General features: G+C 41.4%; 1 protein-coding gene across 10 annotated transcripts in view; it reads left to right on the top strand.

The window, feature by feature from the left end:
- The window catches only part of rapgef2b (Rap guanine nucleotide exchange factor 2b), a 104,163-nt gene extending 94,209 nt beyond the window's left edge, over positions 1 to 9,954 (top strand). For 9 of the 10 annotated variants that reach the window (XM_061685113.1, XM_061685118.1, XM_061685116.1 and 6 more), the window contains 6 exons: positions 563 to 730; positions 935 to 1,087; positions 2,115 to 2,307; positions 2,640 to 3,124; positions 4,517 to 4,946; positions 6,332 to 9,954. In XM_061685113.1, coding sequence (XP_061541097.1) covers positions 563 to 730; positions 935 to 1,087; positions 2,115 to 2,307; positions 2,640 to 3,124; positions 4,517 to 4,902 — 1,385 coding nt within the window. In that variant the 3' untranslated portion in view covers positions 4,903 to 4,946; positions 6,332 to 9,954. The remainder of the gene's footprint in view (positions 1 to 562; positions 731 to 934; positions 1,088 to 2,114; positions 2,308 to 2,639; positions 3,125 to 4,516; positions 4,947 to 6,331) is intronic. The other variant, XM_061685117.1, reaches the window with a different exon arrangement.
- The last annotated feature ends 16,717 nt before the right edge of the window (positions 9,955 to 26,671 follow it).

Below are 26,671 nucleotides of genomic sequence, written 5' to 3'. Positions count from 1 at the left end.
GTCAGTCTTTTTTTAAAAGTTGAATGTTTCAAGATATTGGCTATTTTTATATTTTATTTTAAGAAGAAAAAGTTCCCCCCAAAATTTGCTTATTTTAAAGTATTTTTTTATGGAAAACATGTTAAGTGAAAATTTGTCACAGTATTTTTGTCACACTATTTTTCTTTTTTTAAAAAGTTGTAAGATATAACCCAACTTTTTTTTAAAGTTTAATTTGACAAGATATTGACAATTTCTTTTGCCCCCCCAAAAAGTTTCATGAAAAATCGTCACACTATTTTTTAAATTTAAAATTGTAGTAGTCATAATAATAATAATGTTGCAATGTTGTTGTTTTTTTAAAAGTTGAATGTTACATACAAATTGAAGCTGGAAAATATCCAAGTTGAATTTTCCCAGATAACCTGATTAGCTCATATGTAGACCCCCCCCCACACACACACACACACTCCTTTGTAACTTCTTAGCATATGTGACCACCTCCAGTACATTGGATTGTTTTCAGCATGTTTGACAATCTTACTCTATGCACCGCCAACAAGTGTTGATGTTGCGCACCCAGTGCCCAAGAACTCGGGGGTCCGTCGCGCCGACACGTCTCCCGTGGTGTCCAGAGCGGCCAGCCAGCAGAGGGGGCAGCTGGCCAAAGGCTCCCAGGCCCTGCAGGTGCCCGCCGTGGCCCTGTACCCATCGCGCAAGAAGGTGCCCGTCAAGGACCTGCCTCCCTTTGGTAAGACTTTACATCATCACTATTAGTAGTAGTAGAAATTATACGTGCCATATTTGTATGAATATAGATATTCTGAGTGGATACGCACATGCACAATGTATTGGGTCAAGTGAGCCTTCCAGCGAAAGGAAGTCAAAACCAGTCCAACTTGTAAATGGTTGGGGTGTGCGTTTGCCCCTCGCTAACTGGTGGCGGTGGTTTCAGGTACCAGCTCCCCTCAGTCTCTGAAGAAGATCCTGTCTCTGTCGGAAGAGGCCACCGAGCGCCATCGCCGGAATCCCGAGGACTCGGCGCCATCCAACGCCTCCTCGCAGCTCTCCTCGCCGCCCGGCTCGCCGCAGAGCTCCCCCAAAAAGGGTAAATGCGCTGATCTGCCACTGTGGTACACTTACACCCCCTGTTGCTCGTCTTTGTGTACTGCACGATTGCATAAACATGTTCAAACACAAACAAATTGGATTGGCAGAGCTGAGATACTAATATTGGAAATGTTGCAATTAATTACGTATGTACTTATATCATGACTTCCCATTTATTTGAGCATTTATTTCATACATCATCTTTTGTTTTGTTTTTTTGTGTATTTTCTTATTTCGTGTAGTACATTATTTTTATTTAACTTTTTGGTGGCTTGTCTAATTGTAACTAGCCTGTAATGTAATCAGTCATTTTTATTTAATATTTACATTTATTTTAAGGAATTTTTGCCTATTCATTTATTTTCAGTTTTTATTCTAGTCAAAATGATTTTCTTGTTTTGCATTTAGATTTTTTTTCTTTTTTTAAGTTTTAGCATTTGTGTTCATGATTTATTGTTGTTCAAATATTTCTTATTTATTTGAATTACAGTAATTCATAAGCTTTCGTGATTAAAAAAAAAATATTTGGCTATTATTTCTAATCAGAATAAAACCGGGAATGTCACTTTGTTTTAGTAGTATAAATTTGAATTAGAATAATAAATGAAGAGTAAAGAATAATAAATTAATTTAGTTTTAAGTGAAGTGATAAATGCTTAGTTTCAGTTATTTGTTTAAATTTAGCTTTTAGAGATGTGTAGATTTGTTTTAATTACAGTGACACATTTTATTTTTTATTTTGCTTTTATTTAAATTTTAATCCAAATCAAATGTCTATTTTTTTTTTTCATTTGTTATTTTAACAAGAATAATATGTCATTACTTTAGTTTTTCAATGTTGCTTTTGTGATTCCTTCCCCATGTCTTTACTATTAGCTTATATTGTTATTTCAACTCATACATTTGACATTGCATTTTTATTTTCTATTGATATTGTAACTGTTTTTAATATATTCGTTCCGGCTAATAATGAGCATCCCTGTCATTTATGTCGGGTAACTTATTTTGCGACATACGTCTTTTAGGTTACAACCGCATGGGCGACTCGTACTCGGACTGCGGTCAAAGCGAGATGTCGTCTCGCTCCAGCCTGCTCAGCAACTTGTCCTTCGAGGACGAGCGGCGGCTGAGGCATTCGGTGGGCGTCGCCGAGTCCCACGGCTGCGGAGCGCGTCTGGAGCGGAGGGCCGCCACCGACCCCGACCAGTACAGCCTCGGGTGCGTGACCGCACCGCAGTCAATGCGTTCGTTCGTACGCTATGCGCTCATGTCTCTTGTCAGCTGTTTTCTAAACAGGCCCACCCCTGTGTAGTAGTGTCTCATAGAAAAGTAGTGCTTTGGCACCATCATGTGGCATCTTGGTTAGAGAAGTCATGCTTTGACCCCATCTTGTGACATCTGTAGACAGTTATCAACTTTTTTTTTAAGGGAGGGGTTCTCAATCGTTATTTTCTTTCTTTTTTCCCCCACTATTTGCAGCAGGGCTCGTTCCCCATCCCATGGAAATTCAGTTGTGGGGGAATTACTGTATTATATTGTTTTGGTCGCAGGTCATACTCGTCGATGCAGGACTGCCGGGGCATCTACGCGGGCTGCCCCACGGCGCTTTCGTCTCCCAGCTCAGAGGAGCTGACCCAGGATCAGGGCGACCGCGTATCCCTGGACGCGGCCGACAGCGGGCGCGGTTCCTGGACGTCGTGCTCGTCCGGTTCCCACGACAACATCCAGACCATGCAGCAGGGGCGCAGCTGGGAGACGCTGGCCTTCGGCGGGGGGCTCCCGCACTCCGCCCCCGAGGCGATGCTGTGGGCGGCGCAGGCGCGGGGCAGCTGGGCGTCGGCCGGCTCCTCGTCGTCCGCTGCCTACTGGGGCGAAGATTCGGAGGGCGACACGGGCACCATCAAGAGGCGGGGCGGCAAGGACGTCAACGCCGACGCCGAGACCAGCAGCATCACGTCCACCGGGTCCGAGGACGCCAAGCAGATGGGACGGCCCTCGCCCTCGCCCGTCAATGCCGCCTCGAAAGGACTCATGTGTGCGTGTCTCAATGCCCCTATTGACACATTAACTGCCCATATCCATGTTAACTGGGAAGTTAACGAAATAATAATATTAACTGGCAAAAACTTGTAATATTCAGAGGGAAAAGTCAGAATTTTACAAGCATAAAATCATAATTTACCAGAAAAGAAAGTAATTTTATGTCATAATTTTAAGATAATACAATATTATTACCATTGTTGTTTACAAGAATGAAATCTGAATATGACTAGAATAAATTATAATGAAATTAAGATATGACCCCCTGAAAATTTAAGCTTATTGCAAGGGGGAACAAAGTGCTTTTTAGTTGATTAAAAACATAATAGTAGCGGAAAAAGGCAATTTTACATGAATTAAATCAAACCAAATAAATGGTTATTTTATGAAAAAATGTTTAAGTTTTACTTAATAAAAAAGTTGTCATTTTACAAAAATAAAATATATTACTAGAAAGTCATAGTTTTATGATTGCAAGAGCACAATATTACCAGAAAAATAGGTGTAATATTAAGAGATTTTAAAATATTATTTATGAGAGTTAAATTATATGAGCAGAAAAAGTGTCTCAGGAAAAAAGTCATAGTAGCTGAAAGGGTGTAATCTTTTTATGGGAATAAATTCAGAATGTCAGAAAAGTTCCATTTTATTATCATAAAATTGCAAAACAATCAGAAAAAAAACTTTTGTACATAAAATCCTATTAATGCCAGGGAATTTTTTTTTGTTTAATATATACCATTAGTCTAATAGTTTGTCATTTTAAACCTACTGTTAACAAATCCATCCGTCCATCCATTTTCTGAGCCGCTTCACCTCACTAGGGTCGCGGGCTTGCTGGAGCCTATCCCAGCTGTCATCGGGCAGGAGGCGGGGTACACCCTGAACTGGTTGCCAGCCAATCGCAGGGCACATAGGAACAAACAACCATTCGCACTCACAGTCATGCCTACGGGCAATTTAGAGTCTCCAATTCATGCATGTTTTTGGGATGTGGGAGGAAACCGGAGTGCCTGGAGAAAACCCACGCAGGCACGGGGAGAACATGCAAACTCCACACAGGCGGGGCTGGGGATTGAACCCGGGTCCTCAGAACTGTGAGGGTGACGCTCTAACCAGTCGTCCACCGTGCCGCCTTTTAACAAATCAATAAAAACAATTCCAATGTGCTTGTTAATTCAAATACAATATCGGCAATTTATGCTATTAGGCTAACGATATTACCCCAACTCCGCCTAAAAAAAACTGATTTTAAGAAGGGGGGGGGAAAAAAGTATTTGTTCAAATGAAATCATAATGGTACCAGTAGCAATTGTTATTTTAGGAGAATCAAATCCCAATATTACCAGCAAAAGTGCTAAATGTGTTGTTTGTTGTGTCCCCGAAGCCCGGAAAGAGGGGCGCTACCGCGAGCCTCCCCCGACGCCGCCCGGCTACACGGCGCTGACCATCTCCGAGCTGGCGGACGGGCAGTCGCCGCCCCCTCCCGGCCCCGCTTCCGCCACGTCCGCTGCGCCGACGCCGTCGAGCCGCCGCCCGCCCGACTACACCACGGCGCTACAGCGCTCGCGGATGGTGACGCAGTCCCCCGACTCCCAGGCCCACCAGGCGGCATCCAAGCGGAGGGGCGGCGGCCTACGGCGCGGCCGGGACGACGGCGACGACGACGAGGCGGCGGCGGCGGAGGAGGAGGAAGAGGAGGGTGAGTCTCCTAAACTTGTCGCTCTGAGGAAGCCGAGGGCGCAGCGTACCCCCCGGTCCCTCCGACCGTGACTGTGTGTGTGAATTGGGGGGGGCGCCCCCAAACCCCGTGGCAGGTAAAGACCGATTTATCAGATAGCCCCCTCCTACATGCCCCCACCTCAGTGCATGTCCACACACTTGGATCCCCGCCCCACACACACACATACACACACGGGCATACGGTGTCCCCCCACAACCCACTGCACCCCCCCCCCCCCCCCCCCCCCAACACATCCCCCACCCACTGGCACCATGGATGGAGTCTGTCTGATTATGTTAGTAGTAAGATTCCTACTTGAACACATGAGTGAAGATGCAAATATACATTGCCAAAATGATTATTATAGAGGACCTTCATGTATCCCATTCAGGATATCTGGATGGTATTTTTTTTTCTATACGTTTCAATATACAAAAGGATTGGGGCGATGATTTGTTCCACCTAGTGGAGACATAAGTTAATGACACACTCATCAACCGGATTTAATAAAACAAAAAAATAGGTTAACAATAGAAGACGCTATTTTCATTGTTTAAATAGTCTTAGTTTTAGATATGCAGATATTTTTATTTTGTTTGAGAATAGAATTAGCATATTACAAGGAAAAATTCAGAATTTTATAAAGATAAAATCAGATTATTCTCACACTGAAATCAAAATTTTAATGAAAACAAAATATATTACCAGAAGAAATATATACATTTACAAGAAAATAAATATATATTTTAATGACAATAATTTCATAATAGTGCTGTGAAAAAGATCAAAATAAAAAAAGGGGTTTATGTATTTTATGAGAATAATATATGAATCGATTTTTTTTCAGAAATAAGAAAAAGCAAAATTTTTAGATTGATAAAATCAGAAAATCATCAGAAAAAAAATATGCAAGAAAAAAAAGACCAAATTTGTTTTTTAAGTGAAAATCTGAATACAGTGGCCCCCCACCATTGCCTGGGAAAGGAACTGACCGAGCCCGACAACTAATCGTGAAAATCTGCAAATAATTGAAGGCTCCCTGATCATTTAAAAAAAACAACACAAATAAGCAGGGGAGGGCTTTTTTACGAGAAGAGAACAAAGCAGTGTAATGAGAATAAAATTATATTACCAGACAAAACCAATTTTAGAGGAAGAAATATATCTAACCTTTACAGGAGTAAAATCGGACTATTACCAGAAAAGTATTATTTACAACGATGCAGTCCTAACATTACCAGGGGGGGGGGGGAAAGAAAAACCCATTTAATATGAATATAAGACAATGATGTGTTGTGCTGTGTGAACGCGTGGACACTTTGGGCAAAATCCTGCCTTCGCCACAGGTGGTTGGATGACATTATCTTCTAATACGTGTCCATTTTGTAAAAGATCTCAAAGTGCTTCAAGGTTTGAAATGAAAGGAAATGTTCCAAATTAGTGCTCAACGACCTCCCAACTCTCTTTTCCTCTCTGCAGATGACGAGCAGGTGTCGGCGGTCTGAAGGGGGAAAAAATAAAATAAAATCTTCGACGTCCCTCCGAGCGACCAATAGACTCGCATCTTCAAGCTACTACGTGCCTGCTCTGCCTCCTGATTGGTGGATTCCTCCTGTTGGCTCTTCCTCCTCTTGCTCTCCCACCCCGCCGCCTTAAAGCATCATGGGGCGTTGACGGACCCTGCATGCAAAAAAGAAATGGAAGAAAAATACTGTGAAGAAGAAGAAGAGGAGGAGGTGAAAGATGACAAATGCCTGGCACTTTTTGGACGATTTAAAGACATTTTAGAAAATTAAAACAACGTTGACATCTCATCTGCACTAAAAAGAACAAAAAAAACAAAAACCACAAGCAGAAGACATTTTGAGGACGCTTTCAATCAAACTCTTTTGCACTCCTGACCCACTGCAGGATGTTGGAACAATGACGCCAGTATTAACACAAATGGACAAAACTTAAGACACATTTGACGAGCACTTTCAGCACAAAACCTAGCGGACGCGCTCCTGGACGCCAGGGTAACGATGACGACGAGGCGGCGGCACCGCGTCGTCTTCTGCGGGGACGCCGGTTGGCGTCCGAAAAGCACAAAAAAGTGGACGGGGACGGAGGGTCTTAAAAAAACAAACAAAAAAAACAGGTTGTTGCGCCCTGAGGACTGGAAAGCTGTCAATCGTGGCCCTCGTTGTCATTCATGAGTCAAGTTTGCGTGAATGTCCAAAGCGCCTTACGACTGCACGTTCATTACATCACACCACGCAAGCCCGACTTCAACAAGCTGAGTGAAATGCCTTATTGTTCCACAACGCTTCCTTTACATCTTCACAGCCCCGCCTCGTCCTACCTTTTATCTGTTACCCCCCCCAAAAAGTGGACACCCCCTGCCATCCATAATAATGGGACTTCACTGAAGGACTTTTTGTTATTGTTGTTTTTGTTTTTGTATACTGCGGTGGCGAAGGAATTAAAAGAAGAAAAATAAGGCTCCCAATGGGGTCGATGCCAAGGAGTCTTCGAGCCATACGGAAATGACAAACTAAGCTAATGAGGTTGAAATGTTACCAGGATATATCACTAATTTAAGGGCAAAAGCTTGTCTTTTTACAAGAATAAAATTGTACTATTAGTTCAAAAACTATATATACAACCCCAATTCCAATGAAGCTGGATGTTGTGTTAAACATAAAGAAAAACAGAATACATCCATCCATCCATTTTCTGAGCCGCTTCTCCTCACTCGGGTCGCGGGCGTGCTGGAGCCTATCCCAGCTGTCATCGGGCAGGAGGCGGGGTACACCCTGAACTGGTTGCCAGCCAATCGCAGGGCACATCGAAACAGACAACCATTCGCACTCACAGTCATGCCTACGGGCAATTTAGAGTCTCCAATGAATGCATGTTTTTGGGATGTGGGATGAAACCGGAGTGCCCGGAGAAAACCCTCGCAGGCACGGGGAGAACATGCAAACTCCACACAGGCGGGGCTGGGGATTGAACCCGGGTCCTCAGAACTGTGAGGGTGACGCTCTAACCAGTCGTTCACCGTGCCGCCAAACAGAATACAATGATTTGCAAATCATGTTCGACCTATATTCAGTTGAATACACTACAAAGACAAGATATTTAATTGAATTCATTAATTAAGCTGTACATCAAGCAAGAATGGGAAATAATTCCACCTACAAAGTTTCAACAATTGGTGTCCTCAGTTCCCAAACGTTTATTGAATGTTGTTAAAAGAAAAGGTGATGTAACACAGAGGTAAACATGACCGTGTTGGAACATGTTACAGCCATACAATTCGAAGTTAATGATTATTTGCAAAAAACAATCAAGTTTGTCAGTTTGAACAGTAAATATCTTGTCTTTATAGTGTATTCAATTAAATATAGGTTGAACATGATTTGCAAATCATTGTATTCTGTTATTATTCATGTTTAACACAATATCCCAACTTCATTGGAATTGGGGTTGTATGTTCGTAAAAACTTTATATTACCAGAAAAAAGTCACAATGCTTTGAGAATAAGATCTGAATAGTCAAGAAAAAAGGTTGGAAATTTGAGAAATAATAACCCAGCTTTTAGTGGAAAGTATTTTTCCAAGAATAGCGGTGTAATGTTAGTGTAAAAAAAAAAAAGAAAAAAAAGAATCGCAATATTTCGATCATAAAATCCTTGTTACCAGGGAAAAAAAGTAGTACTTTTCAAGGATAAAATCAGAATATTATTGTAGAAAATGTTTTATTTGTTTGTTTCTCCCAAGAACAAAGTTGTAATTTTACCAGGAACAAGTTGTGAATAAACGAGAAAAGAGCTTAGAATATTACCAGGAAAAAAAACATCATCACGAGAACAAAATCATAATAGAAAAAAAGTCCCAACTTTTCAAGATTAGGGATGTAATAATACTAGCGGAAAAAACAATACTATTACCATTATAAAGATCATTATGTTACAACATATGGAGTCATATTTTTTCAAGGATAAAATCAGAATATTAGCGGAAAATGTTTTTACACTTTTCTGGGAACATTGATCTTCCGTTCCGCTTCTCCTCACGCGGGTCGTGGGCGTGCTGGAGCCTATCCCAGCTATCTCTGGACGAGAGGCAGGGTAAGCCCTGAACTGGTCGCCAGCCAATTGCAGGGCACATAGAAACAAACGACCATTCGCACTCACATTCACAAATAAGGGGAAATTTAGAGTCTTCAATGAACCTACCCTGCATGTTTTTGGGATGTGGGAGAAAACCCACGCAGGCACGGGGAGAACATGCAAACTCCACACAGGCGAGGCCGGGAATTGAACCCCGGTCCTCAGAACTGAGGCAGATGTGCTAACCAGTCGTGCCGCTTTCTGGGAACAAATTTGTAATTTTACAGGGAACAAATTGTAAGTTAACAAAACAAAGAGCCAAGAATATTACAAGGAGTAAAAAGTGAAACTTTTGAGTCTTAATTTAACAGGGAAAAGAACTCAAAACATTTTACAAGAAAAAAAAAAAAAAAAAATCATTTAATGAAAGAAATCATCCATCCATCCATTTTCTGAGCCGCTTCTCCTCACTAGGGTCGCAGGCGTGCTGGAGCCTATCCCAGCTATCATCGGGCAGGAGGCGGGTACACCCTGAACTGCTTGCCAGCCAAACGCAGGGCACATACAAACAAACAACCATTCGCACTCACAGTCATGCCTACGGGCAATTTAGAGTCTCCAATGAATGCATGTTTTTGGGATGTGGGAGGAAACCGGAGTGCCCGGAGAAAACCCTCGCAGGCACGGGGAGAACATGCAAACTCAGCACAGGCGGGGCCGGGGATTGAACCCTGGTCCTCAGAACTGTGAGGCTGACGCTCTAACCAGTCGTCCACCGTGCCGCCTGAAAGAAATCATGATATTTGTAAAAAAAAAAAAATTCCAATATTAAAGTTTTAATTTCACCGGAATAAAGAACACATTTTATAGGGAAAATTATTTTCCAACAATGACATTGTAATCGGACTAAAAAACAAACAACAACAAAAAAACTATTTTGAACGTAGTCGTTCCGACCGATTAAGTAATGTTGTTTAAAAAAAAAAATAATAATAAACCTTTTCTGCGAGGATGATGACATCAGAATATAAAAAATAAAAGTAAAAGAAATAATAGCCAAGAAAAAAAAGCCGTAATTTTACAAAAGTGACATCAAAATATCAGGGTTTTTTTTTTTGGGGGGGGGAGAGTTATAATTTCTCGAGAAAAAAACGGTAAATTAACAAGGAAAAAGTGCATGGAATATTCTGCTAATTTTCAGACTTATTCTTGTAAATTGATTACTTTTTTTCTGCTAATTGTTAACTTGAGTCTCCTCATTTTAGACTTGCTTTTCTGGTAATATTCCAACTTTCCGGTAGTTTTCTGATTTGTAATTGATTAATGCTTTCTGGTGATATTTTGACTTACTGTTGTAATTTTATGACTTCTCTGCTAAAGGAATAGTTTTTCTTTTCTGTGTGGCGCTAAGAGTCCTCGGTAGAATGATGTTTTTCTCTTTGGTCCTTCTTTCACAGATTCTCGCTGATCACATTGATCAGTTTTGGAGAAAAAGATGAAGAGGGAAAAAACAAAAAAAGACTGAGGGGCGTAAAGTGTTTTCCACTGCGATAACACTAAAAAAAAAACGTTTTTTGTTTTGTTTTTTTAATTGTGATATGTTTTTGCTTAGTTTCGTACGGGCCACATTTGGAGACGTGACGTTGCACAAAAGGTGTCGGTTTGGTGTCGTGGGTAGAACCGCTACTGTTGTGGTGATGATGATGATACTGTGTACATTTTAGCTGGTGATGTTCTCCTTCCCTCTACTATGACTCACACTTTATGTCTTTTACAAAGACAATCGGTGGACTTTGTGTCGCTTGATTATTATTATTTTTTTTTTTGTATTTTTAATACAATAATTGTAAATATTGGTTCTATTTTTGTTCAAATGTATTATGTTTATGCCTCAACATCCAGTTTGTATGAGGCTGGGAATCAATAAATCCTGCATACAGTTAGTCCCTGTGGATTTATTTTTCTATTCTGTTGTTGTTGCATCCATCCATCTGCTTCCGCTTATCCGAGGTCAGGTCGCGGTGACGGACGGCAGCGGCTTAAGCGGGGAAGCCCAGACTTTTCTCCCCAGCCACTTCGTCCAACTCTTCCGGGGAATCCCGAGCCACCTCTCCTGGCTCCTCTCGATGCAGAGGAGCGGCGACTCAAGTCTTGATCCCCTCCCGAATGGCTGAGCTTCTCCTCTCCAAGGGAGAGCCCGGACACCCTGTGGCTGAAACTCATTTGGGCCGCTTGTATCCGCGATGTTGTTGGCAGAGTTTGCAGTGCATTTGAAATGAGCTGTTTTGACATCCAACCGGTTTGATAAATTCTTCCAGGTTTGGCCACTGATGTACAAAACCAATTCCAATGAGGTTGGGATGTTGTGTAAAACAGAATACAATGATTTGCAAATCCTTATCAACCTCCATTCAACTGAATACAATACTAAAACAAGGTATTTAGTGTTAAAACTGATGAATGTTAGTGTTTTCTGCAAATATGCTCGCATTTTGAATGTGATTCCTGCAACACATTCCACAAAAGCTGGGACAGGGGCAACAAAAGATGAGAAGTTACGGAATGCTCACAAAAAAACAAACAAAACAAAAAAAACACACCTGTTTAAAACATTCGACAGGTGAACAGTTTAATTGGATACAGGTGAGTGTCATGATTGGGTGTAAAAGGAGCATCGCCGAAAGGCTGAATTGTTCAGAAGTAAGAAAAATGCATATTATTATATGGGTCCAATTTGCGTGCAGTTAGGTAAGGCCTAACTCTGACAAATTTGAATTTCATTGACATCTAAATGTCCAAATAAGTGAATGAAGCACAGAAAGGTGTGAGTGACACCGGGATGGATGGGTGAGCAAACAAACCAAAGAACGGGAGCACTTCTTGTGGCTAATTACGAGTCAACACGGTGTGATGTGCCCACTTGGCCTCCAGAGGGCGCCATGCCTAACGCTTAACAACAGGGGCTTATCAACAGACAGCAGGCGGTTCGTGTGTGCGTGTGGTGGGCGTGGCTGTCTGGGGCACAGTGGAGGGGTGAGTGGAAAAACACTGGCAAGGGCGCACCAGTGACAATGGTGCCAAACTATCAGCGGTGACAGTGAACCCCCATGATACTCGCGGGTCGGCACGAATCCGCAGATTTTTCATTCCCCCACCCCAATTAAAACAAATAATTATTCTTTATTTTTTTAATCGTCGTCTTCTTAATTTGGAGGGAAGCAACCCTGAAAAGCCCTGCTCATTCAACAATTCTTTGGGTTTATTGACTTATTTTTTTTAATGTAATTATAATGAGCATCAATTATCTACGGATTTTTGCGATTCGCAGTCCCCAGTGTACTTCAGCGCTTTAAATGAAGATTGCGTGGTTGGCGGTCAAGTGCATTTGCTGATATATAGTGTGGCCAATCAGCGCCGATGCTTTTTTTTTTTTTTTTTTTTTTTTGTGTACTCGTTATTTGCCTTGACTACAAGCTGGGTTTTGTCGATTTTCTTCCAGGATGCTTATTGCCTTTACTTTTTCTGTAATTCATTATAGAATATATTACTTATTGTTGTTTACCTGATGGAAATCCAAATGTTTAACTCTGCAGAGGCACAACGGTCTTAAATTGAGGTTTAATTTGCAGCGCATTGTTATTTGTTTATTCCTTATTAAATGTAGAACGCACTCAGATGCAATACATCATTTTGAGTTTTTTTTTTTGCAAGGCGAACACAAAGCAAATGAAAAAATTAATAGCAGTCGTGGGCTTGCATCCTGCAGTTAAAATGAGCATTGAACTTCCGTAATCGTCAACTTTTTAAGCTAATTTAAATGATTGTTGCTAATGTGAAAGTGGCTCATTAAAAGTGTTGTGCTGAATTTAGGTACGTTATTAGTGGAGCTTTATCTGCATGTTCTTTCAGTCATTTTGAGGACATTATAAAGGAGCTCAATCTGTATGTGTGTATGATGCGGACAATTATTTTTAATTGCATTAAATGTTACCTTTTTCTTGGCTTTGACTTCACTTGGATGGGCTGACAGTCTAGTCCCCCCATCCCCCACTGTAGCATTGACTGTATATCTGAACGTTTTCTCTGGATGAAGGAGAGCACTGTGGCCTCATTAGCAGAAGGTGCAGTGGAAGAAAAAGAGGTGGAAAGTTCAGCAGGAAAAATACAAGGTTCGCCAGATGTGAGCGGAGTAGGTTTCATCAAAGGAAGTCCAAAGTTCAACTGAAGGAGTTAAAAGTTCAGACTGCGAGCGACACGGCATCGTTAGATGACGTTCGTGAGTGTCAGGCGGCCATTCCAGCGAGCAGCTTCAACATGCTCCGAATGGAAACCTGAGCTCTGACTTGACGAGCTTAACATTTAACCGCACTTTAAATTGCAGCGTATAGGAATATATTTTGAAAATGATCTGATTTTCATTGAAGTGCAATCCGGCGTCCAAAAGCGTACTTGGAAGCAGTTTAATGAAATATGAAAATATCATTCCGACAGTCAAGGGTTATCTTGCTCGGCCATGATTGGACCTCACTAAGATTTTATTGCTTGGACTTGATTGAAGTAATTGGGATCAGCTGAATGAACCCAGTTTTTGAGTTCAGGGGAAGTCAAGTCAGAACTCAAGTCCAGCTGCTTTCTGGAATACCTCCCAGGTATCCTTACTGTCACCCCCCCCCCCCCCCCCAAAAAAAAGCATTCCCAGAATTTGTAACTTTTATTATTTGGAGATGAATTTTTATTTTATTTTTTAAAAGGGCTAACATTGCATTCATCTAATATCTCCAATTTGTTTGACATTCTTTTAACAACAACATGTATAACAACAATGTATGATTGTTATACAAAACAGAAAAAAACAATCTCCAAATTTTGGCACATTTTTATTTTTTAGCAAAAAATGTTTTATTGTTTTTTGTAAAAAAAACAACATGCATCTCCAAATATTGCCTGTTTTAAAACCAGATAAACAAAATAAAACCAATCAGGTGTCCAGAAAAAGCAAGCATATCCAGACATTGTTACTTTTTTAAAAAATCTGACAAAAAAAATCAAAACAATCATCACTGTCCAGAAACATGTATGTATCTTCATTTTGTGCATTTTAACTATCCCCAAAACATCAAGATGTCATTGCTATGAAAAAAAGCGCGTACCCACATTTTGTGATTTAAAAAAAAAAGATGTGCTGCAGCAAAACATGGGTATTTATTGCTGCTCTAAATCTGGTGAGTTCAAATACACTTATCGCTATCTTACAAAAATGTGCACATTTCCATTTTTTTACTTTTGAAATTTGTATCAGAAAAACAACAACAACAATCAAAACAAACGGGGCTCATCACTGTCTGAAATGAAGTTGAATCAAAACACATCAATGAAGCCTTGCACAGCGCGTCGGCCTTGCGGCTAGCATGTCTGCCGCACGGGCGCGAGCTTCTGGGTTTGGCATCTCGGCTCCGGTGTGGTTTTGCAAGTTCTCCCCGCGCCTGCGTGGCGTTTCACCGAGCACGTCGGCTTCCTCCCACATTCCCAAAACACGGGTGTGTGTTGGGTTCATCCGAGTCGAAATTGTTTGTGTCCTGTGATTGGCGAGCGACCAGTCCAGGGTGTACCCGGTGTATCACCCAAAGCCCCCCCAAAAAAAAAAAATCACATGACTGTAAAAGTGACAGTGCATTCAGTTTGGCTGCTTCCAACGCTTGGGGCTCGAGGAAGGTCAAACATTCTCTTCATCCATCATGGCCGTCTCGGTCGCCAAGCCTGCTCCTCCCGCCGCCGTTGTCGTGGCGCCAGGCGACCACGCGTCAATGTTATCAGCGCGGCACAGACGCGGGCGGCGGCCTCGAGGGGGGACGCTCGACTTTGGCCTGTCGCCTAATTACCCTCGCGGGCGCGTGCCCGCACTGTGGGGCGGCAGATGGGGCTTCAACTATTTTTAACAATCCCAATAGGAACAATTTAGTTGGAAAAATGCGCTGACGCTGCGTTTTTAGAGGACACGGCTGACATGTTTGAGCTTTCAAAACAATATTTCGTCTTGCTCATCGTAACACAATAAACAAACATTTACATCATGCATCATTTCTGCAGCGTTCAGTGTCTTACAGTATTCTCGGAGCACAATTCGACCAAAACAAATGGACGTTAGCATAATTTGGGAAAAAAAAGTTGATTCATCAGAAACTGGTGAAACACTTTAATATACCACAAGTACAGTAATCTTTGTCAAGGAAGTATTTTTGAAGCGATACATCTGGAGATGCAAGCTTTTTATGTCGGGGGCGTTTGTCCATTTCAGATGCATCTTTCTTTCTGCTAAATCTTGTAATCTTTTAGCCATTTAGCTTTAAGTTAATGTATAAGGAGTTTAAATCGATATGAAGTTGTGTTTTTTTTTTTTTTTTCTTCAACCAGAGTTTGTGGTGTATTAACGTTTTAAACGAACTCATTTGCTGCCGTTGACATTGATATTCATCAACTGGAGTCCAAGCGTCCACTGCCACTGACAAATATATTCATCAATTCCATTTTCCAACACGTAAGCGTTCAAGAGGGTCTCGGCCCGGCTCGTCTGTGAAATTCAAGCTTCTACATAACTGTAGTAACAAACAGACGCCAGTAGATGGCAGCACTGCATTTCAGATCAGCACAGCTTTGGAGTTGAAGATAGAGATTAGGGCAGGGGTCATTTTTGTTGCGAGCCAAGTGGCAGTTACGTTTTCCTCAGGGCGACTGTGACTCTGAACCCGTATCAATGTTTCATCGCCTCATCATACAGTAAATTGATGGATGAAAATCATCTTTTTGAAATCAAAAGTCAAGGATAATAGTTTGTTCAAGTTACTGGGGGAAGGTGTTTGGTATAATGCAGACACTTTCAAAATTTCAGCTTGAGTTTTGATTTTTTTTCAACTTTGGGGCAAGTGTGGTCAGCACTGGGTTGGTGAAGCTTGCTGTGTGTGGCAGTTGGCAGCCATTTTGTACTCCGCATTACTGCCACCTACGGGACTGGAAGGGAATTGTGAGTAAGCCTTTTTTCTTCCCCAGTCAAAACTGTCATGTTTAACTAACTTAAATCATTCTAGATTTTGATTATAAATTCAACACGCAAGACCTCTTTTGCTGCTATTTGGCGATGCGCGGCGTGATTTATCGCTTGTTATTCATGTCATTGGGACAGCGTTCACAGACCGGCGTCCTGGATCCACACTAATTACCCTCTTTGATTTTTTTTTTTTTTTATTTGATTTTTTTTTGGGGTGAAACTAATTAGGCTCAGTGTGTGGAGTCATTTCCCAACGCTTTCTCACAGACCGGCTCCAAAATGTGCTGCCTTTTTTCTCCCCTCACACGAGCGCGTCGTTCCTTCAAAGGTGTCTTGAAATAAGTCCTGCAGCTTTTCAAGTTCCAAACGCTTGCGCTTATAGCGCCAATTAAAGTTTAATTACAGCCGCCCATCGCGGCTTTGTCCGGGCCTGGTCAGAGCAAATCGCATCGGGAGATTGATTCCCTCTAATTTAAAGCAAAACCTCTACTGACTCAATGCTAAGTATATGTTAGCATTAAGCTAAGCAGCCTTTTTTTTTTTAATTGTATTTTTTTAGATGAAATATTATTTGGTTGACTATTTTGGTGTTTAAATATACAGTGGTGCCATGAGATACAAATTTAATTCTATTTAAATGAATGGAAATGCCATTTATCTGTTCCAGCAACCCCCAAAAAAAAAAAAAAGAAATTAAATACAATGTAGAGAAATAAACTGATTGTCATGATTTAATGCTGCAATTCAATTCATTGTACTGCTCCTTCTGGTGTGCCTGCCTTGGTCACCAGGAGCCAGTATAATACAGTCACGCAGACAAAAACAAACAACAATAGCACTTTTACGGTAAACATCAACAGGGAGCGATCAATAAACAGCTTGAAGTGAAACACGCTTTGTTTAAAGTACGTGGGACGGGTCAAATTATGTTTTTTTCATGTGGTCTTTCGATTTCGTAGATGTTGGGGGTGTGGTCGATGGACGCTATCCTGCGCCATAGACGGACGGGGCTTCACTGTATAAGCAGTCAATTTGAATGAGGCACTTAGAGTACAGTAAACAAAAAAATAATAGAAAAATGCAGCTTTCAGGCAGGTCGTTAATTGATGCAAGAGCAAGTGACACAAGTAGCAACAACTGAACCCCATGTTGGCATCTTTTCAAAGTTGCTATGAGATTCATGAGAATATCATTCTCCTTTTCTTTTTCTAATCCCCTCAAAGCAGCCTCCTGCCGGTGAATTATCACCTCATCAGCCCCGCGCACACAGCATCTCACTTCATTTGACTCAATTGTTCTTTATCTCCTCTCAAAGCCTTGCGAGACCCTCCCCGCGATGAAAGCACGGCGAAATGTATCGTCCGTGAATGCGAATGAGAACGGAGAGGCTTCGGTTGGCTTCCGGCCGCCGCTTCAGAAATAATTCGGCAGGATTTCCCCCAAGGCTGCGAATCATTTCATAGGACGGGATCGACGGGCTCAAAATGCCTGCGCGATACGCAAGAGGGAGTCGCTAGTTTCAAAATCGCTCGCAAGCGATTCTCAAATGTGCGTTCATAATCGCCACGTGATTATGAAAGTGTGGAGTCGTGATAGAACACTGTCCAGCTTCGACATAATAGCAGCACAAGCGATACCAAGCTAGCGTTAGCACTTTTAACAAGCCTACGTTAGCCACTGCTGCTACATTGGTAGCACGACTTATTCGGAATAGTGTTAGAAAAATATGTTACAAAAAAAATCCAGATCACCTGTATATCAAGGTAGAGGTTTGAAACACGCATAAAATGAGTCCTAGTTTGTAGGAATCGGAGAAGGATTAAGGATTTTATGCCACTTTTTATGTCGCAAATTGGCCCAAATTGACTTGTCCAGAAATCAATGTAAATCGTTCGGAAACGCGTTACCGAAATCTTGACTCTTCGGTAGAAAATTGCCCGCATGTTAGTCTTACTAGTTGAAAATGTGATGTTCAAACAGGCCGTTTGGCGATTTTTCAGTGGCCATCTCATTCCGTGCCACACTGAGCGCAAGCGAATCGTCGGATTTGCTTCAAACTTCACAGACAAACGTGTGATTTTGGACGCAGAAATGAAGGAAAATGTTCATATTTGTCAGAATCGCAGAAAAAAACTCATTTGAATAATGATAATAATAATAATAATACTAAAAAAAACAAGGTGGAAAAGGAATTTTCTCAACAAGATCACGGGAGAAGAACAAGCATTAGCTTGCACGGAACAATGACAAAACACAATTTTGCCAGCACAGCAAAGTAGAAAGATACTGGCAGCTGCTTTTTTGGATTTAGTAACATACCTACTAAATGTTACTAAATGAAATTTCAAAAATACGTGATAAACTTACCTGTCGAGCAGAAATTTCCCCCCCCAGAGGTGGACACTCCAATATAGCGGAAATTTGCTGGCTACGTGAAAGCGACTTCTGTCCATCGGGGATTTCCAAAAGGGGGTGAATACTTTTATTTTCACTTTTATTGAAATAGCGTTAAGAGTTATATGGCAGTTAAAATGTTCATTTGCAAAAGAAAATGTCAGTGACAACCAAAAAGTGTATGTGCTCGCTGTTATAATGAGCTACTCGGGGCCTCCGAGTTCACATGGACTTGGGAGTTCCAATTTAGCATCGCGAAATGAACACCTAAACGTGTTTAAAGTCGGAAAGGCAGCAAAACATTTGCATACGGTGAGATTTATATGCATATTATGCCAGGTCACGTATACGAAGATCATTTGCATTCATTTATTCTCCAACACATTTTGTCCAGCTCTCATTATTTTTCACCTCCTTGGCGGCATTCATTTCTTTTAATGTTTTCCAGCGCAAGGACAAACAATACATCATACCGTTTGCATAATGGAATCCTTCATTTTCTAAATGTTTTTCTTTCTTTCTTTATTTTTGCTCAAAAGATTGCGGTAACAGAAAAGAAAAGAAAAAGAGGGCTTTAATCCAATCAGATTGCTATCAAATAAAGTATGTTCAAGTAAAGCAATAATATGTGATATTAGATTCAAGGTCAAACGTACAGTTTCAAAAGCACGCTTGTAACAAACCACGCCACGGTGACCGCGATTTCCTATTTTTGCTGTCGCTTAATAACCGCGGACACCGAAAGTCTTGCTAGCGTTAGCATTGCTGCATATCGCATCATCGCCGATTCGCCGTTTTTGTGCTCCCTCTGAAACGCCCTCAAATGGCAACAAGGCGTCGTCTAATAGAAAAGTCTTTCTTTTATTGACTTGATTATGAATACAGTAATACCCTTTAAAAATAAGTATTTCACCATTAGAATAAACTATTTACATATTTCACGTACACACTCAAAACACATCTACAAATGACCTGGCCCGTCTGTTGGTTTTAAAAAACTAAATGATGTACAGGAAACACCATGTGTGGTTTTTTTTCTTTTTTCATTTTTTCCATTTCTTGTCATGGGTATTTTTACTGTAGTTTACAGTGGATAATGTTTTTTTTAAAAAACTTTAAAAGAGCCTCGCCGTCTCATTTTCCAGCCGTTCATACTGTCGACTGAAAAATTCATCACGTCACCCATTAGGCAGATGCTGACTTATTTTTTCTTCTTCTCCCCAGACACGACCAGTGATTTATGGAACGTGGAATAATTAAAAACGCACCTTCGAGGATTCGCAGAACTTCAGTGTATTAAAATAAGCAACAAAATAGGCCCGCGAGCCCGTAAGTAGTTTTGATTTTAGAACTGGTATAACGACTGCGTGTAAAAATGACAAAAGCCATCATCTGTAAAAACAAGCTTAAAATGCCTCGCGAGGCATTTTATTTTTATTTTATTCGGGTGCAGAACAGCTGATTCCAATTAGCGCATGCGCAGCCCTTGCTAAAAAGACGTCATCAATGGAGCCCCAATATGTCGATTCACCATGGAAACCGATGCCAAGTGAATTACATCCGCCTCGGAGTTGGACGTTCGAACGTGGAAATATAGTGACCGGATATATATTCCGAAAAAACAAACTGCAACCACGCTGCGGCGGCGGAGGGCTGAGAAGCGACACGGTAGCAAAGGTGCGACGCACTACCGAGTGACGCACTGATGCCAAGAGGAACTGCGCTTTGAATCCAAGCACATAGCTATATATGGGCCAGTCTTCACTGGATCGGTGCCGTTTGCGTCCCCAGGCAATGTATTCACGCACAATAAAGTGAACTGTTCGGTCAAGCACAGTGTCTTGCACGTTAATCTCATTGCATAATCAATAAATATAATTTCAAACATTAATTTGAACCACCTTGAACACTGGAAAAATAACATTTGTTTGCATGTCCCCCCCCCCCCCCCCCCCCCCCTTCCTGAAATTAGACTTTACCGTGAAATATAATCAGTTCAATCTTTTAGCAATGTTATTTTCTTCCACATTAATGCCAGCACTACAAAAAAATAAAAATACAAAAAAGAATACACAATTTTGTTTAAATTCACACTTTAGTCGTGTCCCGGGGTTTTCACTCGACTACACGAACACATTACGCCCTCTGAAACATTTGGAAGAGTCCACAAGTCACATAGTCCACAGTAAACGGCATCATTGAGACATGCTGCAGGTCACGGGGAGGCCAAAAGTAGGTGCGCACATTTATTTTTCTCTGTGTTGGATGGCGCATCAATGACTGAGGGACCGGGAAGGTTAAAATCTCACTCCTTTTACTTTCAGTGCTCAAATGAGGAGTTTCCGTACAATTAAACACTGACATAAAAAAACAAAAAATAATAAGAATAAGTTGCCTGACCTGCTAGCGAGCAGGTGAGATTTACAGAGTCTGTTACCATGGTGATTAACGCAGAATTTCTCTTGGGCGCCTAATTCCGACCTTCCCTCCTGTCAGGGCTATCTTCCTCCGAGTTTTCGCGTCATCTTCCTCCTGGAAAACTCCATTCGTCTCGAGTTGAGCCTGAACGGATCCCTTGTTGTTATTTACAGATACTAAGTGTGTTGGTATTTTTATGACTGCCATCATGGCTTCTTCGTGGTCGAGTGCTCATATTATTAGTGCGGTTATGGAGATGACCGGGAAGGTAAAAATTACACACACAAAACTGGTGGCTGCGAGGCCGCGTTTTTGGAATATTAAACCCCATTAGCAATGTAAGACAACTCCAGCCAAGTGAAACTGAAATTGAAAATGAAATGAAAATGACTATTTGGGGGAAGTGCAAGAAAAGATGGAAAGCAAATCTGGATGCACACAACATTGTGGAGCAACCGCATGTCAGTTTATCATTAATTGCCGCTGAAAATGGATAATACGCTCATCATGCAAATCCCCCAAACGTGGCAGCGCTTGAACAATTTGAAAAACAGCGCAGCTGTACTCTCTCCATTCGCTCACCCGATTTGCATCTGCGTCAGCGTATGGAATTTATGGCGGCGTTGAATTCTTTACTGCGCCACTGTATCCGCCGCCAGATAGGCACTGGCTAATTGGTTGTTTCTTCTCAGTTTCTTCGCGACCGCCGCCTTTGCGCGTCATAATAATGAGCTCGTAAAAGTTAAGTATCGCTGGGGAAACTTCAGTACAGGATGCCTCTGCTGTTTGTTTTCTTAATGTGACGTTTTTTCCTAAATATAATATCTGCGCAGAGGAACCTCGGGCTTTGTTAGGCATGTGTGGTCACATCGACTATTCAGTGATGCAACTTCATTATCTTGCCAGTAAAGTGCGAAATGTTGTTGTGTCCTTTGATGGCGTTGTTTTGCGCTATTTGCTTCTCCGCTATGAAATAATGGACTATTGGAAGAAATTGCTTTTCTTATTGTAAAGATTTTGTATTTTATTTTATTTTTTTAACAATACACGTTCCCATACAAACCTTGGCGTTTCTCCGCTGTAACTAAGTGTGTACTCAGTGATCAAACTTTATCTTGCCAAATGCAGCATGATATGTGTTTTTGTTTTTTTTAAATCAGTTGGTAATAAAGCATGTTCAGTCACCAAACGCTACTAGTGCTCATTCAGACTGCAAGTTTCCTTTAGCACACTAGAGCCATCATGAAATAAAGTAACATCAACGCTATTGAAAGGTCTTATGAAGAAAATGCTGCGTTTCTTTCAATTTGCGTACTTTGTCGTGTACTTTCGTGGTAGCCATGACCGCACCGCATGTTTTCAACTGTAACAATGCGAAGCCCACTAACGAGCGTCCGAACCGTGTCCCTCTCTAATAAATATTCACTTCACGCCGCTGAGAATTACAGGTCCGCGCACGTTGCAAGCTTTAAAAAGTGGCAAGCGGCGGCTTCTTAATTGACTCGCTTTTGTTTGGCACAATGTGCGTCTCGGGAAGCGGTTGCCTGGTAGCATCGGCGTGTTGGAATGAACGTTGCAAGAAGTTGAAGTTTCTTCCACAAACAATCTACTTGGAGAGAAAAAAGAATGCTTCTCATTCCAATATGGCTCCAGGAATCCGGCTTTAAAGGTGCTTTGGGTCGATGATGCAACTGAAGACCAAGATGAGTAAACCACTCTTTCACTCCCAGAACCCAAGAACCAGCTCTCAATTGCGGCACTTTTAGCTTTAATGAGGAGGTTTTATGGAGCATTCTAATTGGGGAAACACGTGATAAAAATGTTAAGAAAGATACGGACAATGTATTGATGTAGATCCATGTGAATTGATACCGTCACTAATCTGGGCCACGTCATGGTCTACGCCGCGTCTGTTACGCCGCTGTCACATTATGTCTTCACAACAGGCGTTTGTCGGGATCCCATCGGTTCAGCCACATTACTCCCGTTCTGTCGTCCTTGCACTGGCGGGCTTTTAGAATGCATTTCTATTTCAGCTCTTCCTCTTCTGTAGAAAACAAACAAAAAAAAAACACTTTAGGTTGTATTAAATGTATGTTTGTGCTTCTGTATTTTAACCATGTGAAGCACTTTCAGTGTGAGAATATACCGTTATTTCTCATGTATAATGCGCACCAATGTATAATACGCACCCCCAAAGTTGACCTGAAAATTCTGGAAAACCCTTCTACCTACAATGCATGGTTTTGCTTCTACCCATATGATCAAACATGAAGTATTATCTGTATTTTGTTAGTTTTTTTCAAACAATTCTTCTGAAGTTAAGCACTTAATTTGAACACAAAATGCTTTCTTTTTATTTACTTGCTCTTATTTTGAAATTCACAGCCCTGCTTTTATTTAGTAAATGAGAAAACACACAGTTCTGCTCATATGTTTGATTACCCAGGCAGCATTTGTAAGATGGGTACAAGTCTTTAAAGAAAACATGAAGGACCAGGCGAAACACATTTAATTTTATTTTCATGGGATTCAAATTAAACTGTCAAGCATTTCAGAAAAGCATGATCGTTAAACAAAACATAACCATAAAGAAATTAATCATGGTTGTTGTTCAGTTTTTAAAAAAAAAAACAATATTTCACAAATTCTGCCAAGGAATGTAAATTTATGAGCACAACTGTACATATATGCAGTCATATGTACCCCTGTCATATTGGAATGAAAGTGGAGGCTACACCTTTTTCATAACCTCTAGGTGGCAGTGGCATATTGGAATGAAAGTGCATAGCTTTTTAATAACCTCTAGATGGCGGCATAAATTTATACAATGTGAAATATGTTTTTCATTTCCCTGTATACCTATGTATAATGCGCACTCTTGACGTTTTCTTTTTTTTTGGGGGGGGGGGGGGTAAATCCACATTATACACGAGAAATTACGGTAAATAAATATCACACTACGTCAAACTGTCGTTAGATGGTGTCGTTGGACTAAGTCGTTACACTGCGCCGTTAAACTACGTCGTTAAAATAAGTCATTAAACTAAGTCGTTGCACGATGTCACATCCTTGTCCTATATCACAATGCCTCTTCGATGCTCTGTTACATCGTTACTGTTACCTCGCTATGTCATGTTTTTATCATATGCTACCCGCAGCTCAGTTTTTATCAAATTGTATTTGGGGGGAGTAGCAGTACTTTGTTTCAATAACCCAAGTGCTGATTTTTTTCTTCACTATTTCCCTTCATTTTTATGAAATAACAAATTAATCTTAATGATGTCATTCAGTCAGATGACTGAGGGAAGTATCCATGAAAGTATAATTTGGTGCCGATCTACATTCTTTGGCCATGGTGGAGGTTTTCGAGGAGAGAACTGCGCATTTGTTTTATTCTCTTAAAAAGGCTAACCCGTTTGATTTCAGTCATCGTGACGTAACGTAATTGCATATGTATATTGCATATGCACTACAGCCCCACCCAACGTCCAAAGTCAACCATCACTGCAGCCCTCCAGCAGTCGGGGCTTTATGGCAGAGTGGCCCGACGGAAGCCTCTCCTCAGTGCAAGACACATGAAAGCCACATGGAGTTTCCTAAAAACAAAACCTGAAGGACTCCAGGATGGTGAGAAATAAGATTCTCTGGTATGATGATACCATCTGGTATCACTTTAAACCGCATACACTCCTTGAAGTCTCAGCGCCCTTTGCACAATGGTCATTGCACCGGACTATTGCAATATTAGTCGTTCGAACTGCTCTAAGTGCTAGAGGACTCTGCATCTTTTTGCACAATTGTTTTTTGTCAATGTCTTTATGTCCCCAAAGTGTTCTGTAAATTGACTGTTTGTTGTACTAGAGCGGCTCCAACTACCGGAGACAAATTCCTTGTGTGTTTTGGACATACTTGGCAAATAAAGATGATTCTGATTCTGATTCTGATTCTGATGAGACCAAGATAGAAATTGTTGGCCTTAATTCTAAGTGGCATGTGTGGAGAAAACCAGGCACTGCTCATCACCTGTCCAATACAGTCCCAACAAGGAAGCATGGTGGTGACTGAAGAAAAGATGAATGCGGCCAAGTACAGGCATATCCTGGATGATAACCGTTTCCAGAGTGCTCTGAAGGGTCACCTTCAAAAAAGACAATGACCCTAAGCACACAGCTAAAATACCGAAGGAGTGGCTTCAGAACAACTCCGTGATTGTTTTTGAATGGCCCAGCCAGAGCCCTGACTTAAACCCAATTGAGCATCTCCGGAAAGACCCGAAAATGGCTGCCCACCAACGTTCACCATCCAACCTGACAGAACTGGAGAGGATCTGCAAGGACGAATGGCAGATGATCCCCAAATCCAGGTGTGAAAAACCTGTTGCATCATTCCCAAAAGACTCACGGCTGTATTAGCTCAAAAGGGTGCTTCTACTACATACTGAGCAAAGGGTCTGAATACTTACGGCTGTGTGATATTTCAGTTTATATTTTTTAATAAATCAGCAAAAATGTCAACAATTCTGTTTTTTTTCTGTCAATATTGGGTGCCGTGTGTACATTCATGTGGGGGAAAAAATAACTCAAATGATTTTAGCAAATGGCTGCAATATAAGAAAGAGTGAAAAATTTAAGGGGGTCTGAATACTTTCCGTACCCACAGAATTTGAGTTATTTTGACCATTTCCGGGTGTCCTTTAATGATGATGCTACAGGTTTTGTCAGATCGCTACCAAATGTTAACTGCGCATCCCCGACAGATGGGTGATGCTAAATTGCGAGCAATGTTAGTTTTTGTCAACGCGTGTGGCAGAGCATGCTGGCCAAGTGTGACGACTGATAAAATATAAAACTTCACAACTCCATCAGGTCAAAGGCAGTTTCACTTAGTAACATGAAATTTGATGGTCCAGTCTGCCACAATTTGCCATTTCAGGCCTATTCCGGCCACTTCCCGGCATCCTTCGAAGATGAGCTCGTCCGTGAGGCGAATATCCAACCGCAAACAACTTTAAACGGCGTACACCAGACGGATGGGTGACGCCCAATTGCGAAACGTGACGAAACAAAATCTTGAAGCCAAAATCGGCTCGGCTCTAATGCACAACATCCATCTCGAGCTTCATGACGTAAATGTCTGCAATAAAAAAGCTCCAACCAGAAATGAAAGTCTGTGCATGCCTGAAGCAAACCCTACTCATATCGCAATGTCATTCAGCGTGATTAGCTCTCCCCGCCCCCTTACCCACAGTCAAAATTAGTCAACTTGCCTGAGAGACTAATTGTCAGCTCAGTGGGAAGTCGGCTGATGAAAAACTCCAAGCGGTCGTGCTTGGGACACATTCGTCCCCTGTTGGCTGCCAACGGTGAATATAGCCTCCAACAAAAAAAGCTTACTGTGCCAAGAGTAGTTTTGTTTTGTCCAATGTTTTAAGTTTTAAATGTGATGATAAACTTTTCACAATGTCACAACCCGAACTTTGCGCCCCTGTTGGTGGAGAGAGTGCAAATAAAGTGCAAACGCCCTTGCTTGGTGCTCTTTATTGACGCTGTTTTCAAGCAGCGCGTTCGTGCAGACGTAATACATTTCTATCGGAGCTGGGAGAATATTTTACGAGCATGTTTCACGACTCCACGGAATGCAAATTGTCAGCATTGCGGCCGAGGTCGTGACACGTGATTCCTCGGGCTCGGCGCGCTTCATCCATTCATGCCGTATATAAAGTTAATGGAGCTTGGTGAGGGTGAGGAGGGGAGACAAAAATACAGGAGGAGAGAATTTGTTTTCCATTTTTTAATAGCTAAAAATACACCCTCTCCTTTTGCGGATTTAATGGTGCACCGGTATTCTTCGAATGCAACTCCGTAA

Source organism: Phycodurus eques, chromosome 9 (genome assembly GCF_024500275.1).
Source record: "Phycodurus eques isolate BA_2022a chromosome 9, UOR_Pequ_1.1, whole genome shotgun sequence".
Lineage (NCBI taxonomy): Eukaryota > Metazoa > Chordata > Actinopteri > Syngnathiformes > Syngnathidae > Phycodurus > Phycodurus eques.
Note: the sequence above shows the minus strand (reverse complement) of the source record. Positions and strands in the feature narration are given on the sequence as shown.